Source organism: Toxotes jaculatrix, chromosome 5 (assembly GCF_017976425.1).
Source record: "Toxotes jaculatrix isolate fToxJac2 chromosome 5, fToxJac2.pri, whole genome shotgun sequence".
NCBI classification, from domain to species: Eukaryota; Metazoa; Chordata; class Actinopteri; family Toxotidae; genus Toxotes; species Toxotes jaculatrix.
In genome coordinates, this window is record NC_054398.1 from 17,493,516 (window position 1) to 17,510,995 (window position 17,480).

Below are 17,480 nucleotides of genomic sequence, written 5' to 3' on the forward strand. Positions count from 1 at the left end.
CACAACAAAAACTGAATTGGTGAAACCTTTGCGTTAGTCTTCAGGCCCTGTCTTGTAAATTTGGTTGTAATATTTAATATGACGCCTACACAAAACATATTCTTTAAAGGGGTTTTCCAGTGATTTAGTATTGCATTGCCATAGATGGGAATGCACAACAGACAAGTTAATCTCAAAGATGCAGAGACTGAAGAGGTAGAAAATTTGCTGTGAAAATAAAGAAACAGATTTAAGTTAAATAACATAAAAGAAATGTCACTCAGAAATATTATTCAGGTAAAACGGAGTTAACGAAAAAAAAACTTTCCCATAAAAGTATGTTTTAAGAAAAGATTTAAAAGAGAATACGGATTCTGTCACCCCTGGTTCATCTGTTTCAGAGCCTGAGGGCCCTGACTACTAAAACTTTGTCTCAAATTATTGTGTAGATTTGTTTTGTGAGGAGTAAAATTAGATCTAATAATATCAAAAAAGGCAAGAGGGAATTTATAGAGCGACTGGTGAGCAGAGGAGAGATGACATGATTTAGTTTGGAGAGAGTGACGTGATACTTCTTGGAAAAGATAGGATGAAAACACTCTTACTGTGACCTGGAGAGTATTTTTTTACTGTCTCAGCCAAGTGCTCCTGGTGTTTTAATTGTAAATACGGTGCAGCACAAGGTGGCAGAAAACACGACTGGTTAAACTGTCCAACTTTTGTTTAAAAAACTGTATATCAGTAATGTGAAAAATCCTTCTTAAAGATGAAATTAACACCATACATAATCTGGCTTACTGATTTCAGAAAATATAATAATCATGTTATAGCGCGGTGTCCTTCCTGCCGATCCGGTGTACAGCTCTGTTTGTACACACGCGACCTTAACCTTTACATTAAATCCATGCCATGTTTTCCGACAGACCAAGAATCGGGTCCAGGTTTTCTGTGCAGCACAGATCTGCGGGGCCTCCTCCTACACTTGTACTACTCGACTAACTTGGACCCGCTTTGACAACAACTTTTGAGTTCTTTGCTCTGACTTGATATGAATTCAAAACAAAGAATTAGATCGCACAAGCTGTTTTTCATAGACTAAAGTGTAAAGAGCAAGCGGTTTGGGAATTTCTGCAGATTTTTCTTTCACTCTGGTTTTTCCAGCATTCCTTTGTTGCAGAAACAGATGCTTCTTCCTGTTCATGTGAGAGTGAAACATTTCCCACTGTAATGGTGTGTTAAAGGGAATTATACTGGATGTTTGTGCAGCCCTGGAACAGTTCATTCTGACTTTTAGGACTGTCTTAGCCTGATCACTGAAACTGTGTATTTATTTGTTTACTTCGCCAATGAAGTAGTTTATAATTTCAGACATAATTAATAAGGAAAACTAATGGTCCAGTAATTAAGGTTTTCTGTTTTTTGTGTGTCTGATTGTGTTTTTGCTCAGTGACTGTCTTTTTCAGTTGGACTACTGTACAACATCTTAGGATGACATTTGGATGTGTCTTGTGACACAAAAGTGTCAAAGTACACAAACTACAAATAGCTTTTACTAGCAGGAACCTGTAAGTGTGTGTGTGTGTGTGTGGGTGTGAGGTTCGACAGTAAAACTTTAAAGTGGTGATCTAATGTCTCAGCAGTGCATGGTGTTTTCATCCAAAAATGTTGTAGTAGTACGTAACTGCTCATGATTTCAGTAAAGAGTATGAAAGTATAATACAGCAAATAGAAAACTGCTGTGAAGATATACCTTTTTTCACACCCTACAGTGAGTAAAACAATTGTTCGTTCAGCTGAAGACCTCCTGGGACTTTCTGACTGACCCCTGACTGCATTGGAAAAGAAGTTTTCCAAGCAGAAATCACCTCCTCGCCATGTCCTGTGATTCAGACCCTTACATCTTCTCCACCAACACCCTACCCAGTGACCTCCGCTTCCTCCCTCCACTGGCCAATGGGCTTTTGGGCTGGAGGGTGTACAACAATATCATGCACATGGGGGGTGTGTATAACGGGGAGGGTGGACGTTGTCACCGTGCAGATATCCCCTGTCCTCTAGCTATCAAAATTGAGATGGAGGAACCTGCACAACATACTTACAGTCTGGACACACACACAGGTAATCTCTGCAGTGCACTTGACTTTTTGGATGGCAAAACCTGTACTAGGAGCAATTATCACTGCTAACTGTCTTGTCTTATCTCATCCAGGCATTTTTACACACACTCTGAGCTCAGCCAGAGTTACAGCCTCACAGTCTTTGTATTCACATCGATTCCACTCCAACCTGATGGTGATGGAGATTTTGTTGGTGCGGCAGGTGACTTCAGAGGAGCCAATTACTGTTAAGCTGGTCAGCTCGTTCTCACCTCAGAGCAAAGACATTGCTTTTGAGTCTGGTCCTGATTACAAAGGAGGGAGGTATGGTTAACAAAAACACATGCAAAATACTTTATTGTTTTTTGCTATATAGTACAAGTGGGATCATTATACATGGTCTACTTTCCCTTCTCCCACAGGCACATTCAAGGACAGACGACCACTGCTGAGTTCCCCGGCAGCTCCCGTCCCACAGTGCATCTGATCTGGATCCCCGTACCTCAGACTCTGACACTGCTTCCAGAACAGAGCCAGGCTCGCTGGGGCTTCGTCCTGGTTATGGCCAATAGTTTAGAATCTGCTGAGGCCAGTTTTGATGAGGCCCTGAATCTGATGGCGACTGGTAACCTGCGTCTGTCGCACGAGAAGGCCTGGAAAGAGCTGTGGCTGCAGAGCCAGGTGGAAGTGGCTGGGTCAGAGAGCCTCTGCAAGGCTCTGATTGGCTGCATGTTCTACCTCCTCAGTGCCTTTCCTTCCATACATGACACCTCCAACTCTTTTGGCGGAGTCAGTCCAGGTGGGCTGTCTAATGGTGGGGATGGTCAGGACTACTGGGGCCACGTTTTCTGGGATCAGGTACGGTTGGAGGCAGTTAATTCCTATATATGTTATTTTTGGGTTGTATAAATAACGTATCACACAGTGTCCGTACCTTCCTGTGACAGGACATCTGGATGTATCCTGGAATAGCCCTTTTCTACCCCAAGTTAGCCAGATCTGTGCTGGAGTACCGGGTGGGGACCATAGATGGCGCAAAAGACAATGCCCAAAAGCAGGGCTACAAGGTATGATGATACATGTTACTTTTGGACTGAGCCGGGCTAGCTGTTTCCCCCAGCTTCCAGTCTTTATGCTAAGCTAAGCTAAATGACTTCTGGTTCTATCTCTGTGTTTAGATACAGACATGAGGGTAGTGTTGATCTTCTCAGTTACCTAGACTGTTGTATTAAGAACACATTAGCCTCCAACATTAAGTATAAAGGCAAACTGTGAAACTGTGCCTGAGTCTTCTGAAGAAAAGATGCTATCTTGACAGGGACTAAAGTTCCCATGGGAGAGTGCTGTGTCAGGGAGGGAGGTGTGTCCAGAGGACATTTATGGACAACAAGAGATTCACATCAATGGAGACGTCACCCTGGCCTTTCAACACTATCTCTACCTCACTGAGGTATACTCTATCCTCACTCACCATCATGTGACCTCACCCTGTGTGATGGTGTTAACTGAGCCCTTTGTTGCAGGATCTGTCCATGTTCAGAGAGGGACAGGGCAGCAAGGTGATATATGGTGTGGCTGATTACTGGGTTTCTAGAGTAAGATGGAATCCAGAGGACCAGAAATATCACCTCCTAGGTAAAGACGATTATTAGAAACAGTAATTAAACTTAATTTATTTAGGTTGACATGGTTATCAGGGTAATTCTTTAAGGAAAGCAAAATTATTTGAATTCACTGTTATTTTTTAAAAATTTGTTACAGTAAAGCCAATGTTTTTCATTAACTTTATTTTTTCTATGTTCATACATTTCCAAAAAAAGACATAATTGTTTTTATATAGGCACATTGTTTTTGTATAGCAGCATGAATATTCAATTTAAAATATAATTAAGCATTTCACATTTGTGCCATTTAGGTGTCATGCCACCTGATGAGTATTATTACAATGTCAACAACTCTGTGTACACAAACACAGTGGCCAAATTCAGGTACTAGTATTTGAATATTTCCCTGCAGTGTTTATCAACTTGTGAATACCAATAATACAAAAAGTTTCTCATTTGTCAGTCTCCAGTTTGCCGTAGAGCTGGCGGAGCTTCTCCAACATCCTGCACCAAAGGAATGGAAAGAAGTGGCCGAACACATCAAGATACCTTTTGACCAAGAATCCCAGTACCATCCTGAGTATGATGGCTATGTTAAAGGTTAATTTTTGTGCTTTTTTGGCAACGATTCACATAAGAAAAACAAAGTGCTCCTGACATGATGTCAGACTGTCTTTTGGGCCTTGCACAGGTCACCCAGTGAAGCAGGCAGACACGGTGATGCTGGGATATCCTCTTGGATTGCCAATGTCTCTGGAGGTCAGAAGAAATGACCTAGAAGCGTATGAGCCAGTAACAGACCCTCGTGGTCCAGCAATGACATGGGTAAGATACAGTATGTTCTGTGGTGAGGACAAGACTGATGTTGTTGTTAGTTCTAGTTGACTGTATGACAGATTTGTTTAGAGCAAAATGTAATTAATGTGACACTATACAACTTTTGAAAGAAGGAATGACACATTTTTCCTCTTTCAAATGAAAAGTTTGAGTGAAGCAGTGAAAGGCACACTTGCTTAGTGTCATTGTTTTACTGCTCTAGCCTTACTCCCTCTTGTATATAGTAGTTTATGGAGGTATATTGCATTGTAATTGATATTACAGAGTTTGTTATACTGACACAATGAGTCATTTCTAATTGTGCTAAGGTTGTACAATGTTTCAGCATTAACCATTATACATAACTGACACCTGTGGCCACAGTTTCATAGTTTCGTACAGTAATCCTACTTTAAAGTGTCAAAAGTAATCACACTTGTTTTCCAGCTGAATGGTTCTTGGTTGTGCCTCAAATTTGTGCTTGTACATTGAGTAAAAGTACTTATACATTCCTTCATTAAAAGTGGATGACTTAATGACTAAAAATATCATTGTTGCTGTTACTTCTTTGTTAATTATTTTATGTTTGCACCAATGCTTTTACATATTTCCACTGCAAGGGTATGTTTGCCATCGGCTGGCTGGAGCTGGGGGAGGCTGAGAGATCTCAACGTTTACTTGAGAAGTGCTTCAGCAACATCCAGGGCCCGTTCCAGGTATCCCTCTGACTCTCACGCCCACATTATACTAATGCTGCTTTACTGAATAAATATTCAGTAAAAGAGTCAATGTGTGATTACCTCTCCTCACAGGTATGGAGTGAATCATCAGATGGCTCTGGTGCAGTCAACTTTCTCACGGGTATGGGAGGATTCCTGCAAGCTGTGCTGTTTGGTTATACTGGCTTCAGGTCAGCCATCAATCCTCCCAAAATGCACAATGAAAAAAAACCTCAGTATGTACAGCAGTGGTACAATCTTTGACAGTATGTTTTTTTGTAGAGTTCAGAAGGAGTGCCTGGCCTTTTCTCCACTTCTTCCGAATGACATTTCCGAGCTCTGCATTCGTGGTGTGAACTACCTGGGCAGTCAGATGGACTGGCTGCTGAGGAAAGATGAAGTTTGTGTCATACTGAGGGAACAAGCAAGGAGTGATGGCAACGTTAAGCCCTATGATCTACAGGTTGTCCTGAAGGCATCAGGAACTAAAATCCCTCTCACACCAGGTAACACACAAGCTAAGATATGCAATGATAGCAGCACATGTCTGTTTCTTAGAATTATTAGAAGTAGTCTTGCAATAAATGTGAATGTTTGTACATTAATAATATAAAAAAGAATTGACAACAGTAAACAAGTTCATAGGAAGAGCATAGTATTTGAGTAACAAAATAAGAAAAAGTGTAATCAAGCCTGGACTACCAACCAGATAAAGTGGACAACTGCCCAGGGGCCCCAAAAGTCCCATGTTTCGATTAATTAATTAATTGCAAAGTGTTTAGCACTGGTTAAGAGTACTGGTTACTTTCTAGGGGTCTGAGGAATTAATCAAACTATCATGTATATCAAGGGTCAGTGGGGACCTAACAATTTTTTTTTGCCCCAGGGTCCTTGAGGAGGTTAATCCAGATATGAATGTAATAATGAGAGAAAATCATAGGCTGGGTCTTAAACTGCATATGTGTAAACTTCAGGAATGTATAAGTATTTTCCTGTTATTGTGTTGTACGAAGTCTCGATGGCACTTTTGTTATTAAAAAATGATGCAGTAACGGATTATTATGAATTTACTCGTTTACGTCTGTATTTTCAGGCCAGCCGGTAACTTTTCCTCGAGAGCCTGGGTGTGTGTGTAAACTGACTTCGACGTCTTTCTGCTGGCCTATCTGAAACAGGACCTCTGACCCTCCTAATCATTCCATATACGCATAATTAAAAATATGCTGAGCAAATTATTTTATATCTAGACTGTTGCTACACGTTGTATGCTAACATTCACTTGACCAATCATGGACAAAATGTATGAAATTCAATAAAGAAAGGCAACATGAATTCCATGTCACTTTTGACTATGTCACCGACCAGGATCACAAATAAGCACAACACTGTTTACAAAATGTAAGTCGATTGTGAATGAAATTAAAAGAAAAATGAAAAAAGGACTTGTTTGTGAACTCCTCCTCTACTTTCTTAGGCTAAAAGGAAAAAGGTTTGATACATGGCATTTTGCCTATTTTAAATTCACAACAGTGGCCTACAAACATTTCTTACAGGTTTAAAAAAAAAGTCCTCCTCTTAAGTAATCATGCTATGGTTCTGTTTTAAGATTTCTTAAATGTTTTTATTTTATTTCTGGGTGTTTTACGACATTACGGAAGAGAAAACAGCGGATAAAGTTTCTGACAAACATTCTGGGATTTAAGTGTATGGGCGGGGTCGAATGACTCCTCAAGTCCCTTGATTGGTTCATTTAAACCTTGGCAGCTCTGCAACAACGCCCAGAACTTCCGATGGGTTTGCACGATTTATATTCTTAAGTCGACCGTTTCCGCACTCCGCACCACTCCTCGCTATTCATTCAAACAGCTGGCTCCGCCCTTCCGGACAATCAGAATTATCAAATCGAACAGCTCCTCTGGTCAGGGAGCCTCGGGATTGGCCAGCGAGGTTTTGAACCAGTTAAACGGTTTCAGCGGGTGAGTGGGAGGATTGCTGTTACCGTCCGGGACGTTCAGGTTGGGAAAAGTTTACACATGAATTGTAAAACAAGATAGAAACTCCTTCATTTTAGCACATTTATTTTTGCGTCAGTATGCGATAGATTTGTTTTTTAAATCAGCGGAGCAACGAGCATTGGATTTCTTTTTCGGAAACTGGGATATCAAAGGTAATCCTTCAAAGACTACATTAGCGTGAGTTAGCTAACATCATATCGACAGCCTTTTAATTGCAGAGCAATTTAAAACTTTATATTGGACTCAGTTAAATTAACATACCGCGTCCCCCTGTAACTTTCGCAGTCTTACGATACCACTTAAGATTATTTGAGTTTTTGGTGTTTCATGCCCGTCGATCTCATTCGAGTGTTTGATGTTAGCTAGCTAAGCTAACTTGTTGCCTGGGTAACACTAAGTTAATTTAGTGTATATTTCAAAACGCTTGGGTTTATGTTAATCTGATGTTACTGTGCTGTTTTCTTTATTGTAATACGAAATGCCAGTGCTGAAGACAACTATGTTACTGTCGACCGCATTGTTTTCAAATAGCTAAAGCACCAGTCTGTCCGCGAAAACACAAGACATTGCGCATGCACCGATCACGCACACAAAGCTAAGAACAGTGCAAAATGGATCTGTCAGTGCACGACTGAAAAACAGATGACAGCCAGAAATACCTAGACTGATACAACTTATTCGCAGAAAGGACTGCGCCAAATTTGCTTTTTCTCATTGGATGTCGATGTACCCTGTTAGTTTGTTTAGTGAGATTATGAAAAGGGTGTTGCGTTATCAAAGTTTTACACAGATGCCCATTATTGTAAAGTCAAAATGTTATAAAAAAAAAAAAGATTTTTAAGCGTTTCCCCTAGAATTGGATGTGACTTGAAATTACATTGATTGTTTAGAAAGGTTACCTGTTTGTGTGAGTGATGTTAACTTGATAACCCAGATAGTTAACCTCATAACATTGTTAACCTTTTAAGGAGTTGTAGGTGTGTGCCATATACTTCAGGATCCCCTTCTATGCACAAGCACAATTAACTAAATAGGCACTGTGGTATTACATAAAAACGTTTTGAGTATAGCTTTAATGATACATTTTTCATTTTTTTAAAAGCTGTTCAGTGGATTTAATACAGGTTCAAATAAGTGGGGGGAAATGCTGGCAGAAAATGTTAAAACAAACAAAATGCAAGACCGATCAGTTTCATCTTAGTGTTCTGTACGTGATGCTTCAAATTAGTTTCCTTTTGTGTGCTATCTCAACTCATGTTTCAAATCTGCTCCAGCTCGACCTGATTCTAATTGCTCAATCATTTCCCCAGGCCATCACCATGAACTCCGTACTATCATCTGTACGATCCCTCATGCAAATGTTCGATGGCAAAACACAAGAATTCATCAGTGACATTGATAATGTCCATGTCGTTTGGCTTGAGGAGATTCAACAAGAAGCCAACCGCATGTTCTCCAGGTAGGCTTGAAGTAATGTTCAGAATTGATTGTATAAAATGTTAAAATGTTTTCTTCTTTTCACAGGTTTCCACCTTAATGAATCTGTTATTCTTTGTAATTCTTCTCTGTAATTGCTTTTAAGGTTTTGCTAATGATGCTATTTCTTTTTATTTCAGAGATTTTAATGCAGAACCAGAATTAATGCCAAAAACACCATCACAGAAAAAGAATAGTCGCAGGAAGCGTGTATCTTTGGGGCGTCAGGAAGAAAATCAAGCCAGGCGAAGGTTTGATGCTATTGTTATCATTTTACTAAGGGCTGAATTTTCACATTTCTTCAAACCTGTGTAATTTTAAACATGTTGTGACTGTAACCCCAAACAAATCTTCCTTTCCTGTCCAGGTTTTCAAAGGGAAAGCGCAGTAACCTTCGTGGCTCCTCTGTCAAATCACTGAACTTCATTGCTGAAGAAGAATCCATTCCCCAGGCTTCCACCTCTGAAACCAGCACCACCACACAGCCTAAACGCACCACGCGCAAAAACAAACAGACGAAGCCAGAAGAGACAGAGGATGTGAGCTGTTCACCTTGTGACAGCAATAAAATTGAAGAGGTGCAAAACAAGAAGCCAGAGCTGGTCGAGAAAAAAGAGGCGAACAGTGCAGAAGACATGTCCGACGACGCATATAGCACTGCCCAGTCTCCACCTAAGATACCCTCACCTGAGGTTGTTGTCAACATCTCCTCAGCAGACCGCTTGTCTGCTGAGCTCGCTAAAAAGCCAGATCCCTCTCCTGGCCGCACAGCTGCTAAGATTGCAATAGCTGGAGCTGCGCAAAGCTCACGACGGAGCTCTGTGCGGTGCTCCCTTAAACTACGTCACTCTCTGGCTGGTCTGCGGCACAGTATGACACAGGAATCTGTTCGCCGTGCCTCTCGCCGCTCCATGCTTAAGAGGAAGGCAGGTCGCATGGGCAACTCCACATGTGGCAGCAACAGTAGTGGTGAGAAAAGAACCTAGTTTGGTTTGTAATTACATAAAATGCAAAAATGTGCAAATTCTTTTTCTTCTTTGATTCTTCTTTATCAATGTGTTACATCTGGCTTTTTTTCTGACTCTAGGGGACTCTTGCATGGACTCTGTAGAGGAAGAGGATAAGAATGTGTGAGTAATGACGTAAAATTTTTCTTTAGATGGCTGAGAACAACATTGTCTTTTTGGAAAAGAAAAATCAGGGGTTCAGGATCTAGAATTTAATACATTTGTAACAGTGATTGGTAAATTTGTCTGCACAACTTTCTCTTAGCTACATGTGACCAGTCATGAATTTAGTGTTCTTTATTTTAAAGTGTTTCTCGATTTATGTATATTCAGATTGATTAGTTAATGTAGATGAATGTATTCATTCCTATAGTGTGTTAGAAGCTGCAACTTCAGACACAGAGGGTGTTGCTGCACCAGAGGAGTCTGAGGAAACTCCAGAGGTATGAATTTATGTATTTTTCGATTAAAAGTGCCAGACTGAAATTGAATTCATCCTACATTTATTGATCAGGTGATGTTATTGTTTTACATTATTTGTATCAAACAAATGTAGATCCAGATGAACCAGAGTATACATCCATCTGTTGGACGCATTACTCGTTCTGTGGCTGCGAACTCTCCCACACTGGCGCCCCCATCCTTGTTTACCATAGATAAGAAAGTGTGCACTCCAGACAAGAGAGCAGGTATTGGAATTTTATTAGCTAGCTATAGTTAAATTATATTTTAGTTAATGTTTTTTGTCAGGTCTAAATCTGTTTTGGTATCTGACAGTTTTGTACTAAAATGTAATGTGTGTGTTCTAAATTCATGTTTGCATTTGTATTTCAGCTGCTGCTGAGAAGGAGCAGACTTTCCAGTCAGATCGGAAGTGAGTGTTCTGTGTGTTTGTGTGCATGCTGGGAATCATGTGATGGTCTATTGTCCTGTCGCTCATACTCTCAGAATTTAGCTGTTGTCCTAAATAACAGAAGGGACATTAAAGGACGTATCAGTGTGTTGGCACCTTTGTATCAACATGCTGATATGTCCTTTCAATTGTTTCAATTGTGTCTTTTTTTTCGGTGTCTCCAGATCACGCCGGAGCACTAAACGTAAAGCACCGGATGTTGCAGAAGAAAGTCCCACAAAGAGGTTCTCTCCTCCCAAGAAAAGTCAGAGTGTAAGATGCAAAACTTTTGCCAAGTGTTAATGTTACAAAATGGAAAGTATGGGCACACGTGTATGAAAGATCGGTTTCTTAATCAAATAGTAATGTTTAGGAATTCTCCTTTGCTTTTTAATATTTAGGCAATCAGGCCCAACATGAGATCTTTTCTCCACACTGTGCAGAAGAATCAGATGCTGATGATGACTCCAAATTCCCTCGGCCGCACGGGGGTTATTAAATCCTTTATAAAACACACCACTCCGATGAGGACTGACCCCAAGGTATGTTATACGCTTATCTCGTAGCAAATCAGATATCTTATAATTTTTAAATGTTTTGTGCATCCCTAAAACCACAATCTTTTGTACCCTTTTTAGAATAATTTGTAGATTGTAACAGCACAAATAAACAAGGAGAAATGTCAGACATTTTATCTGTAATTGTTGCACTGATTTAAAAAATAAGACAAAAAAGCTGAAAAATGTCATAACTGACATTTTTGTTTTCAAACTGTGATCCTCTTATTTGGATATTTTTTTTTTCCTCATTTCCTCAGTTGAGTGTTGGCATAGTGGTAAGTGTAATGCACCGTGTGTTGTTCGTGGGCATTTGATGGTGTCTAATATCCCACTGTGCAACTTGATTGTCTCCTCATTTAGCACGTACCTTCTTAGATGAGCCCCTTTCCCACGTCCATATGTAAATTATCAGAACAGAAATTAAGCCTCTGGCAGTTTGATGGCTCAGGATTTTTAGAGAGTTCTCAGGCTCTGTTAAGAAAAGAAGCAGCAACATTCCTGGATGAATTTCTCAAAAAGCAAAATGCTGTACAGAATTAGATTCAGAGCTGCATGTTTTTCTGTAAACTTGTGACAATAATTTTGCAGGGTCCATGTGTGAAAGGGGCCAACGAATATATGTTTTAACACCACCCCAAACTGTGCTTGTTAGCTGATGGTGTTTCTGATCCCATGGGTGACTAATGCTCATACCTCGCAGTCCTTTATGATCTAACAACCCTTCAGATCACCAAAATAGCTTTGATAACCTCACTGTTTGTTGACTTTGGAATATCATTTGATCAAAAGTAGAAGCTGCATGTAAAAATCCAACTTAACCAGAAGTCATGTTAATATCATTTTGGAGAGTTTAATTTAAGCCCCCAGAGCTTCAAGGGAAACTGTGGGTTGTTGTTTGTAAAATGATCTGTGTGTGTGTGTGTGTGTGTGTCAGTGGATTAAAAGCACAGGGTGATCAGTGATCACACTGAAGGTTAGGGCATAGTCCCCTTTTGGTGCGTGGGCTCATGTTTAAGAATAACTTGTTCTTGTAATTGCATTCAGCTGCTCCTGTTGGTATTTGGACACTTTTGTGGTGATGCACTGGATGATTCTCTCTCTTGGTTTCTCTTCCTTTTGTGTTTTGTTAGATTAACTATTGTTAGAGAAGATAACATAGGTACAACAGCAGCTGAGCTTTGCCAGACAACACAGCTTGTTTAAAGCAAGTTTCACTCCCCATTGAAAGATGTAGGCTGTGAACCTAAGAGGTGGCAGTAAGTTTCTTGGTTTCCAGCAACATCTTTCTTTAAACTTCAGGTTACCGGCAGGTCTTAAAAAAGCAAATTCACTTCCCTCAAAAAGACATTAGAAGGTATTAAAAAGGATGTTAGGATGGATTTTTGCTTTGGTATTTGTTCTGGGAGGTGATTTTTTCCCCCCATGTTAATTCACTCCACTTACTACTGTGGATTATTTTGATGTTTTATCTTATTCTTTCCTTGTTTTCTCTTTTCTCAGACAAAAGAGCGTCACAAACTGGAAGCACTTAAAAAGAAGCAGGAGCAAGAGGAGGAAAGGATGAAGAAAATGGAGGAGGAGAAGAAAAAGAAACAGGAGGAACTTAAAAGGTTAACGCTCAATGTCTTTCAGAGTTAATACACTCTGACTCGACTGTTTAGGAGTTTACTCATCTTATTTTCATTTTTATGACTGATTACTGAGTCTAAGTCTGCTAATTATATTAGAACGTTTACATTTTGTGTTCTAGGAAGAGGGATGAGAGGCTGAGAAGGGTGTTTGAGGCCAAAGTAAAAGAAGAGCAGAGAGAGGAAGAAAAGAAAAAGAAGATTGAGCAAAAAATGGCCCAGATTGATGAGAAAAATGATAAGGTATGCAACAAATCTGATTACTCTGACTTTGCATGTTCACCTCAAAATAGACTGAACACTTTTGCCTCATCTTTGATATTGTGCCAATTCATGCAGCGTCTGGCAGAGGAGAAGGCCAAGAAGAAGGCAGCCATGAAACGTCAAGAGGAGCTGGAGCAGAAAAAGAAGCTGGAAGAAGAGGCTCGACGGAAGAAGATTCAGCAAGCAGTGAGACATTGCGCTTTTATCATTTATGAGGATTTGATAAACAAATTCAAAGAGGTGATGCCTCATGAATGCAAAGTACTCCTTTTTCAGTTCTTGTCATGTGGCTCGAAGGTTTTTTAAGTCATTGAATTTCCTTAGTCGGTACACATTGCAATCAAGCTTTTTCTTACAGTCTATGTGTTTCTTAAAACTTAAGGAGGAAGAGAAGCGGCAGCAGGAGTTACTGGCCAAAAAGAAGGCAGAGGAGGAAGAACAGCGAGCTCGTAAACTGGCTGAAGCTCGCAAAGCACTGGAGCTGAAGAGGGAGCAGGAGCGAGAGAGGGAGCTAGAGAGAGAACGACTAGCTGCTGCTGAAAGGTTGCCTGCTCTCCTACAACAGTGCCATAAGAGCTACTTTATAAACTGAGTGGTCTGAATATCTTTTGAACATAATGTCTTGTATCAACTGAAACTTGCTACCGGTGAAGACAGCAAGAAAAAGATTTATATTCACTCCAGAGCTTGTTTCACTGACTTTATTTTTATTTATTTATTTATTTATTTTTTCTCAGAGAGCGAGTGGAAAAAGAAAAAGCTCTCGCTCAGCAGCGTGAACTGGAGAGAGCAGCGAGAGAGAGAGAGAGGAGAGAACTGGAGGAGAAAAGAAAGCTGGTAAAAAAAATTTCATTTGGAACCAAAATGTCTGTGTTTGAAGGGTGACCTTTTACCTTAATTTCATGTCACCATAGGGGAGTCCATTGTAACTTTAAATTTAACTTGTGAACGATACAGTATCACCATTTATTGCACTGTTGCTGATTAATAGGACAGTTTCATGAAATCAAACCTCTATATGACCATGTAACCATGTCCATGTTTACCTCCACGAAACAACTCAGTGGACAAGTAGTCCATTCATATTAATGTACTAAGATTTCAAGCAGCTTGGTTTATTACTCTGGGTGCTCAGCTCTCTGGATGTTCATGTGCTTTTTGTTCCATCAGGAGGAGCAGCAGAGGTTAGCTGCAGAACAGAAGGCTGCTGAAGAGAGAGAAGTTGCTAAGCAGAGAGAGGCTGCTGCTAAACAGGCTGCTAATAAACAGGTGATCCAGTGAGGGAAAATAATACTTAGTTTAGGTGAACTAGCAGAGTGGAACATTAGCTGACATGAATGTTAACTACTCTCAATTTAGCGGGCCGTTTAGCCAAATTACAGTAATATTTTCTCACTTCTTTATTTATCTATGTTTGTTAAATTGTCCCTTTTTATGATATGAATATGTTCAGAAGTAATCATACATTGTATATTGTTGGAATTATGAAATAACTATTTAATCAATGGAGGAAATCTTATTAATGATGTAAAAACTAAACCTAGCTTTTTTTTCCTCTCTGCCCTCTGTAATGAAGGACGCTGCTGGTCTGAATGTGACTGTGGATATTGAGGTAAGACGGTTTTCACCGTAACCCGTGGATAAACACGTGGACACAGATTAAAGACAAGCAGTGGTGAAAACAGATTTACAACTTTTCTCCTTAAATCTTTTCAGCATTCTGTAATGAGCACCCCAGTAGGAAAAGGTGGTGGCCTCAATGTGACTGTGGACATTGAGGTAAATATTTAATAATGTACAGGTATTTCATTGATTTCTCTCTTAGAACATGAAAGAACTGACTCCTCATCAGAGTAAAGCCTCCATAATGTGTGTTTTATCGTCATCTGCAGCAATCACCACAGTCATACTCCATCACTCCCAAGGGAGGCAACAAACCTCATATTATGTCAAAAAATCAGGATGATTACGGGATGGATCAAAACAGTGACGACTCGACTGATGATGAGTCTGCCCCGAGGAAACCTGTTCCATCCTGGGCAGAGGGTATGTGTGAATCTTTTCCTCTCGTCATTTTGAACCTGAAAACTTATTGGTTTAAAGTACAAACCAAATGAGCATGTATGAACATGAGTTGGTTAAGGTTTTGACATATTAACTGAAATGTGCAGTTCAAGCCTCTTCTAGCATTATATCCTATAGGCAGCCATTAAGTGCATATTAAGACCCTTTTTACAAGATTTGGTTTCAACATGAGTCAGCTGGAAACATTACAGAGACAGCCAGAGACAGCATTTTCAACCAACTCCTGGAGCTAATATTAATTTAGTGACCGACAGTGGATGAAAGCCTATGTCAGCCAACAACAGCAACCAAAGTAAACAAGGCTGGTGGGCTTAGCAAAACAGTCAGCTGTAATATTGTGAGTTATTCCAAACTGTACAGGCCTAATTGTTGTGTTACATAATTTTATTCTCATATAGTATTGTCTTAAGAGAAAGCATTGTTTCTGATTTTTTGCCCTCCCAGGTCCCAAGCTGCAGCAGATAATTATGAAACAGTACTTCACCCCTCCTGATTTGGATTCTTTCTTCGGAACAATTGAGCCACCAAGACTGGAAAACATCTTTTACAAGAGCAAACCTCGCTACTTTAAACGCACCAGCTCTGCTGTGTGGCATTCGCCTCCAATTGGATCCAAGTAATGTCTGTACACTGATACAGATATACACTGCTGTATAGTTTAATTTTTGCTTTAACGTCTGTTTCCAATAAAGTAATGTTTTTTCTGAATGTTTTTTTCCAATATTTGTTTTAAAGTTTTTAGGCATCAACATTTTAGGAATATTGTTACTAGTATGTACAATATCATGCATTTAAGTTATATTTGTGTGATTAAATTGATGAGTCTGTACTATAACTCGGTGGGATCCACACATTTGAGAGTTTTTGCCAAATGATCAGGAAAAACTTGTATAATGTGTGTTAATCACAGAAATCCCTTCAGGATTTATCAAGTCCATTAAAATGGTTGATTGCCTCAAAAATATTGTGCAGATTGCAGCTTGTAAATGGTTTGATAATACATGACACCAAAAAGAAATATATGCTTGTCATAAGCTGAGATGTGTTAGAGCTGTACCCCTTTAGTTTCTGTTATTTTGGCTTAGACTCAACTGTTATTTGTCCTATTCACCAGGTGCACAAAAAAAGCTAACAAGTTATGCTAAGAGATGTCAAACACAGCAATTGATTAAAAAAAAGAGGAAGAGAGTAAGATCTGCTGTAATGACAGAAAGCCCCAGTACAACTGCAATATGGACCTTGTGTTTCCCGGTCAAGAATCAACAAAACACGGAACCGTGTAAAGTGTTGTAAAATGTTGTCTTCACAAACAGTGAAGACAACATTTCCTAAAGTGCTCAGATCTGAGATAAAATAAATAATTGTCAGAAGGGAATCAGTATATTAATCCTATCAGGGGAGATGAAGCATCAATCTTGATTCTTCAACCTTAATTTCATCAGATTATGAAGTCGGGATGAGCTCACTGACAAGGGCAGGAGTGACCATTTTTTTCTGAGTGACTGATGTGCTCGTTGTCGGAGTGTCAGTGTCAGGTGTAGGTACAGGTGACCCTGAATCCTGTTTCAGACTCACCAGGAATTCTGATTCTTTTCTCAAATATGCACTCTCCAGCTTTGCCATCATGTTATGAAATTGTTCTCGTATAATTGTGACAAAACAGTCTTTCTTTCCGGTTTCCATAGAAATGGCAAGTGTAGAGAAAAGGTCTTTCAATATGTCAACAATTAACATTATATTAAAATAAGGTCTCTCACTGCCAGAGAACAAATTCTGTAATTCATTTTGAATGATGCCTGTGATTTTTGATGCAGCATCAGAGACATTACGTTCAGTGAGTGTGGGTAGGGAATGTTGGACAGGTTGGTGGGTAGTTCCACTTTCCTCTGCCATGTCTGATTTCTCATGGCACCATTTCATGAGAATCTCAGCCACAGCTTCAGTGGGAACAGAGAATACGTTTGTTTCTCTGGCAGACTCTGTAGTGGTTGAGTCCCAGCACATTTGCGGACAATGAAATGTCAGCCTACCAAAGCATTTTTCCAGGTATCTGAAAGCTTCAGTCACCATTTCACAGAGGGTTGGAAAGGATATACTGTCGCTCACAAAACACATGGGGTCTGGTGGGAAATCCTGGGGTCCAGAAACAAGGGATACAAGAGACCTCAATTTGTTTAACACCTCTATCTCAATAAGTTCTGCTAGCTCTGCAGGCCTCTCACAGGATCCATATGGGATGCCAAGAGCATCAGCAAAACTTGCAGTGAGGGGGCCTACCAGACGTGACTCCTTCAATGGCTTTGTAACACTGTCTGCACAAAGTCTGACAATGCCATGAG

At 39.9% G+C, this 17,480-nt stretch overlaps 2 protein-coding genes across 10 annotated transcripts; both read left to right on the forward strand.

Moving 5' to 3' along the window:
* The first annotated feature begins 967 nt into the window (after positions 1-967).
* On the forward strand, positions 968-6,546 carry pgghg (protein-glucosylgalactosylhydroxylysine glucosidase). 6 transcript variants are annotated; one of them, XM_041037385.1, is made up of 14 exons: positions 968-1,544; positions 1,749-2,097; positions 2,189-2,399; positions 2,498-2,933; positions 3,023-3,142; positions 3,394-3,525; positions 3,599-3,710; positions 3,991-4,063; positions 4,143-4,279; positions 4,371-4,504; positions 5,116-5,211; positions 5,308-5,405; positions 5,497-5,720; positions 6,308-6,546. In XM_041037385.1, the coding sequence occupies exons 2-14, from the start codon at positions 1,854-1,856 to the stop codon at positions 6,382-6,384; spliced, it is 2,094 nt and encodes a 697-aa protein (XP_040893319.1). In that variant the 5' UTR covers positions 968-1,544; positions 1,749-1,853; the 3' UTR covers positions 6,385-6,546. The 6 variants fall into 6 exon arrangements, with proteins under 6 accessions (XP_040893319.1, XP_040893321.1, XP_040893320.1 ...); XM_041037387.1 differs by having other exon boundaries at positions 968-1,209; XM_041037386.1 differs by having other exon boundaries at positions 968-1,180.
* A 646-nt stretch (positions 6,547-7,192) lies between these two features.
* On the forward strand, positions 7,193-16,410 carry LOC121182695 (inner centromere protein). Of its 4 annotated transcripts, none has more exons than XM_041039351.1 (21): positions 7,193-7,381; positions 8,540-8,688; positions 8,846-8,956; positions 9,073-9,674; positions 9,793-9,835; positions 10,086-10,155; positions 10,269-10,401; positions 10,547-10,586; positions 10,790-10,877; positions 11,006-11,146; positions 11,422-11,439; positions 12,665-12,774; positions 12,915-13,035; positions 13,132-13,242; positions 13,439-13,599; positions 13,794-13,893; positions 14,227-14,310; positions 14,633-14,668; positions 14,773-14,835; positions 14,949-15,102; positions 15,586-16,410. In XM_041039351.1, exons 2-21 carry the CDS (start codon positions 8,549-8,551, stop codon positions 15,759-15,761), a joined length of 2,502 nt encoding a protein of 833 aa, XP_040895285.1. In that variant the 5' UTR covers positions 7,193-7,381; positions 8,540-8,548; the 3' UTR covers positions 15,762-16,410. The 4 variants fall into 4 exon arrangements, with proteins under 4 accessions (XP_040895285.1, XP_040895284.1, XP_040895286.1 ...); XM_041039350.1 differs by having other exon boundaries at positions 14,227-14,325; positions 15,586-16,409; XM_041039352.1 differs by lacking the exon at positions 11,422-11,439 and having other exon boundaries at positions 14,227-14,325; positions 15,586-16,408.
* Positions 16,411-17,480: the final 1,070 nt, after the last annotated feature.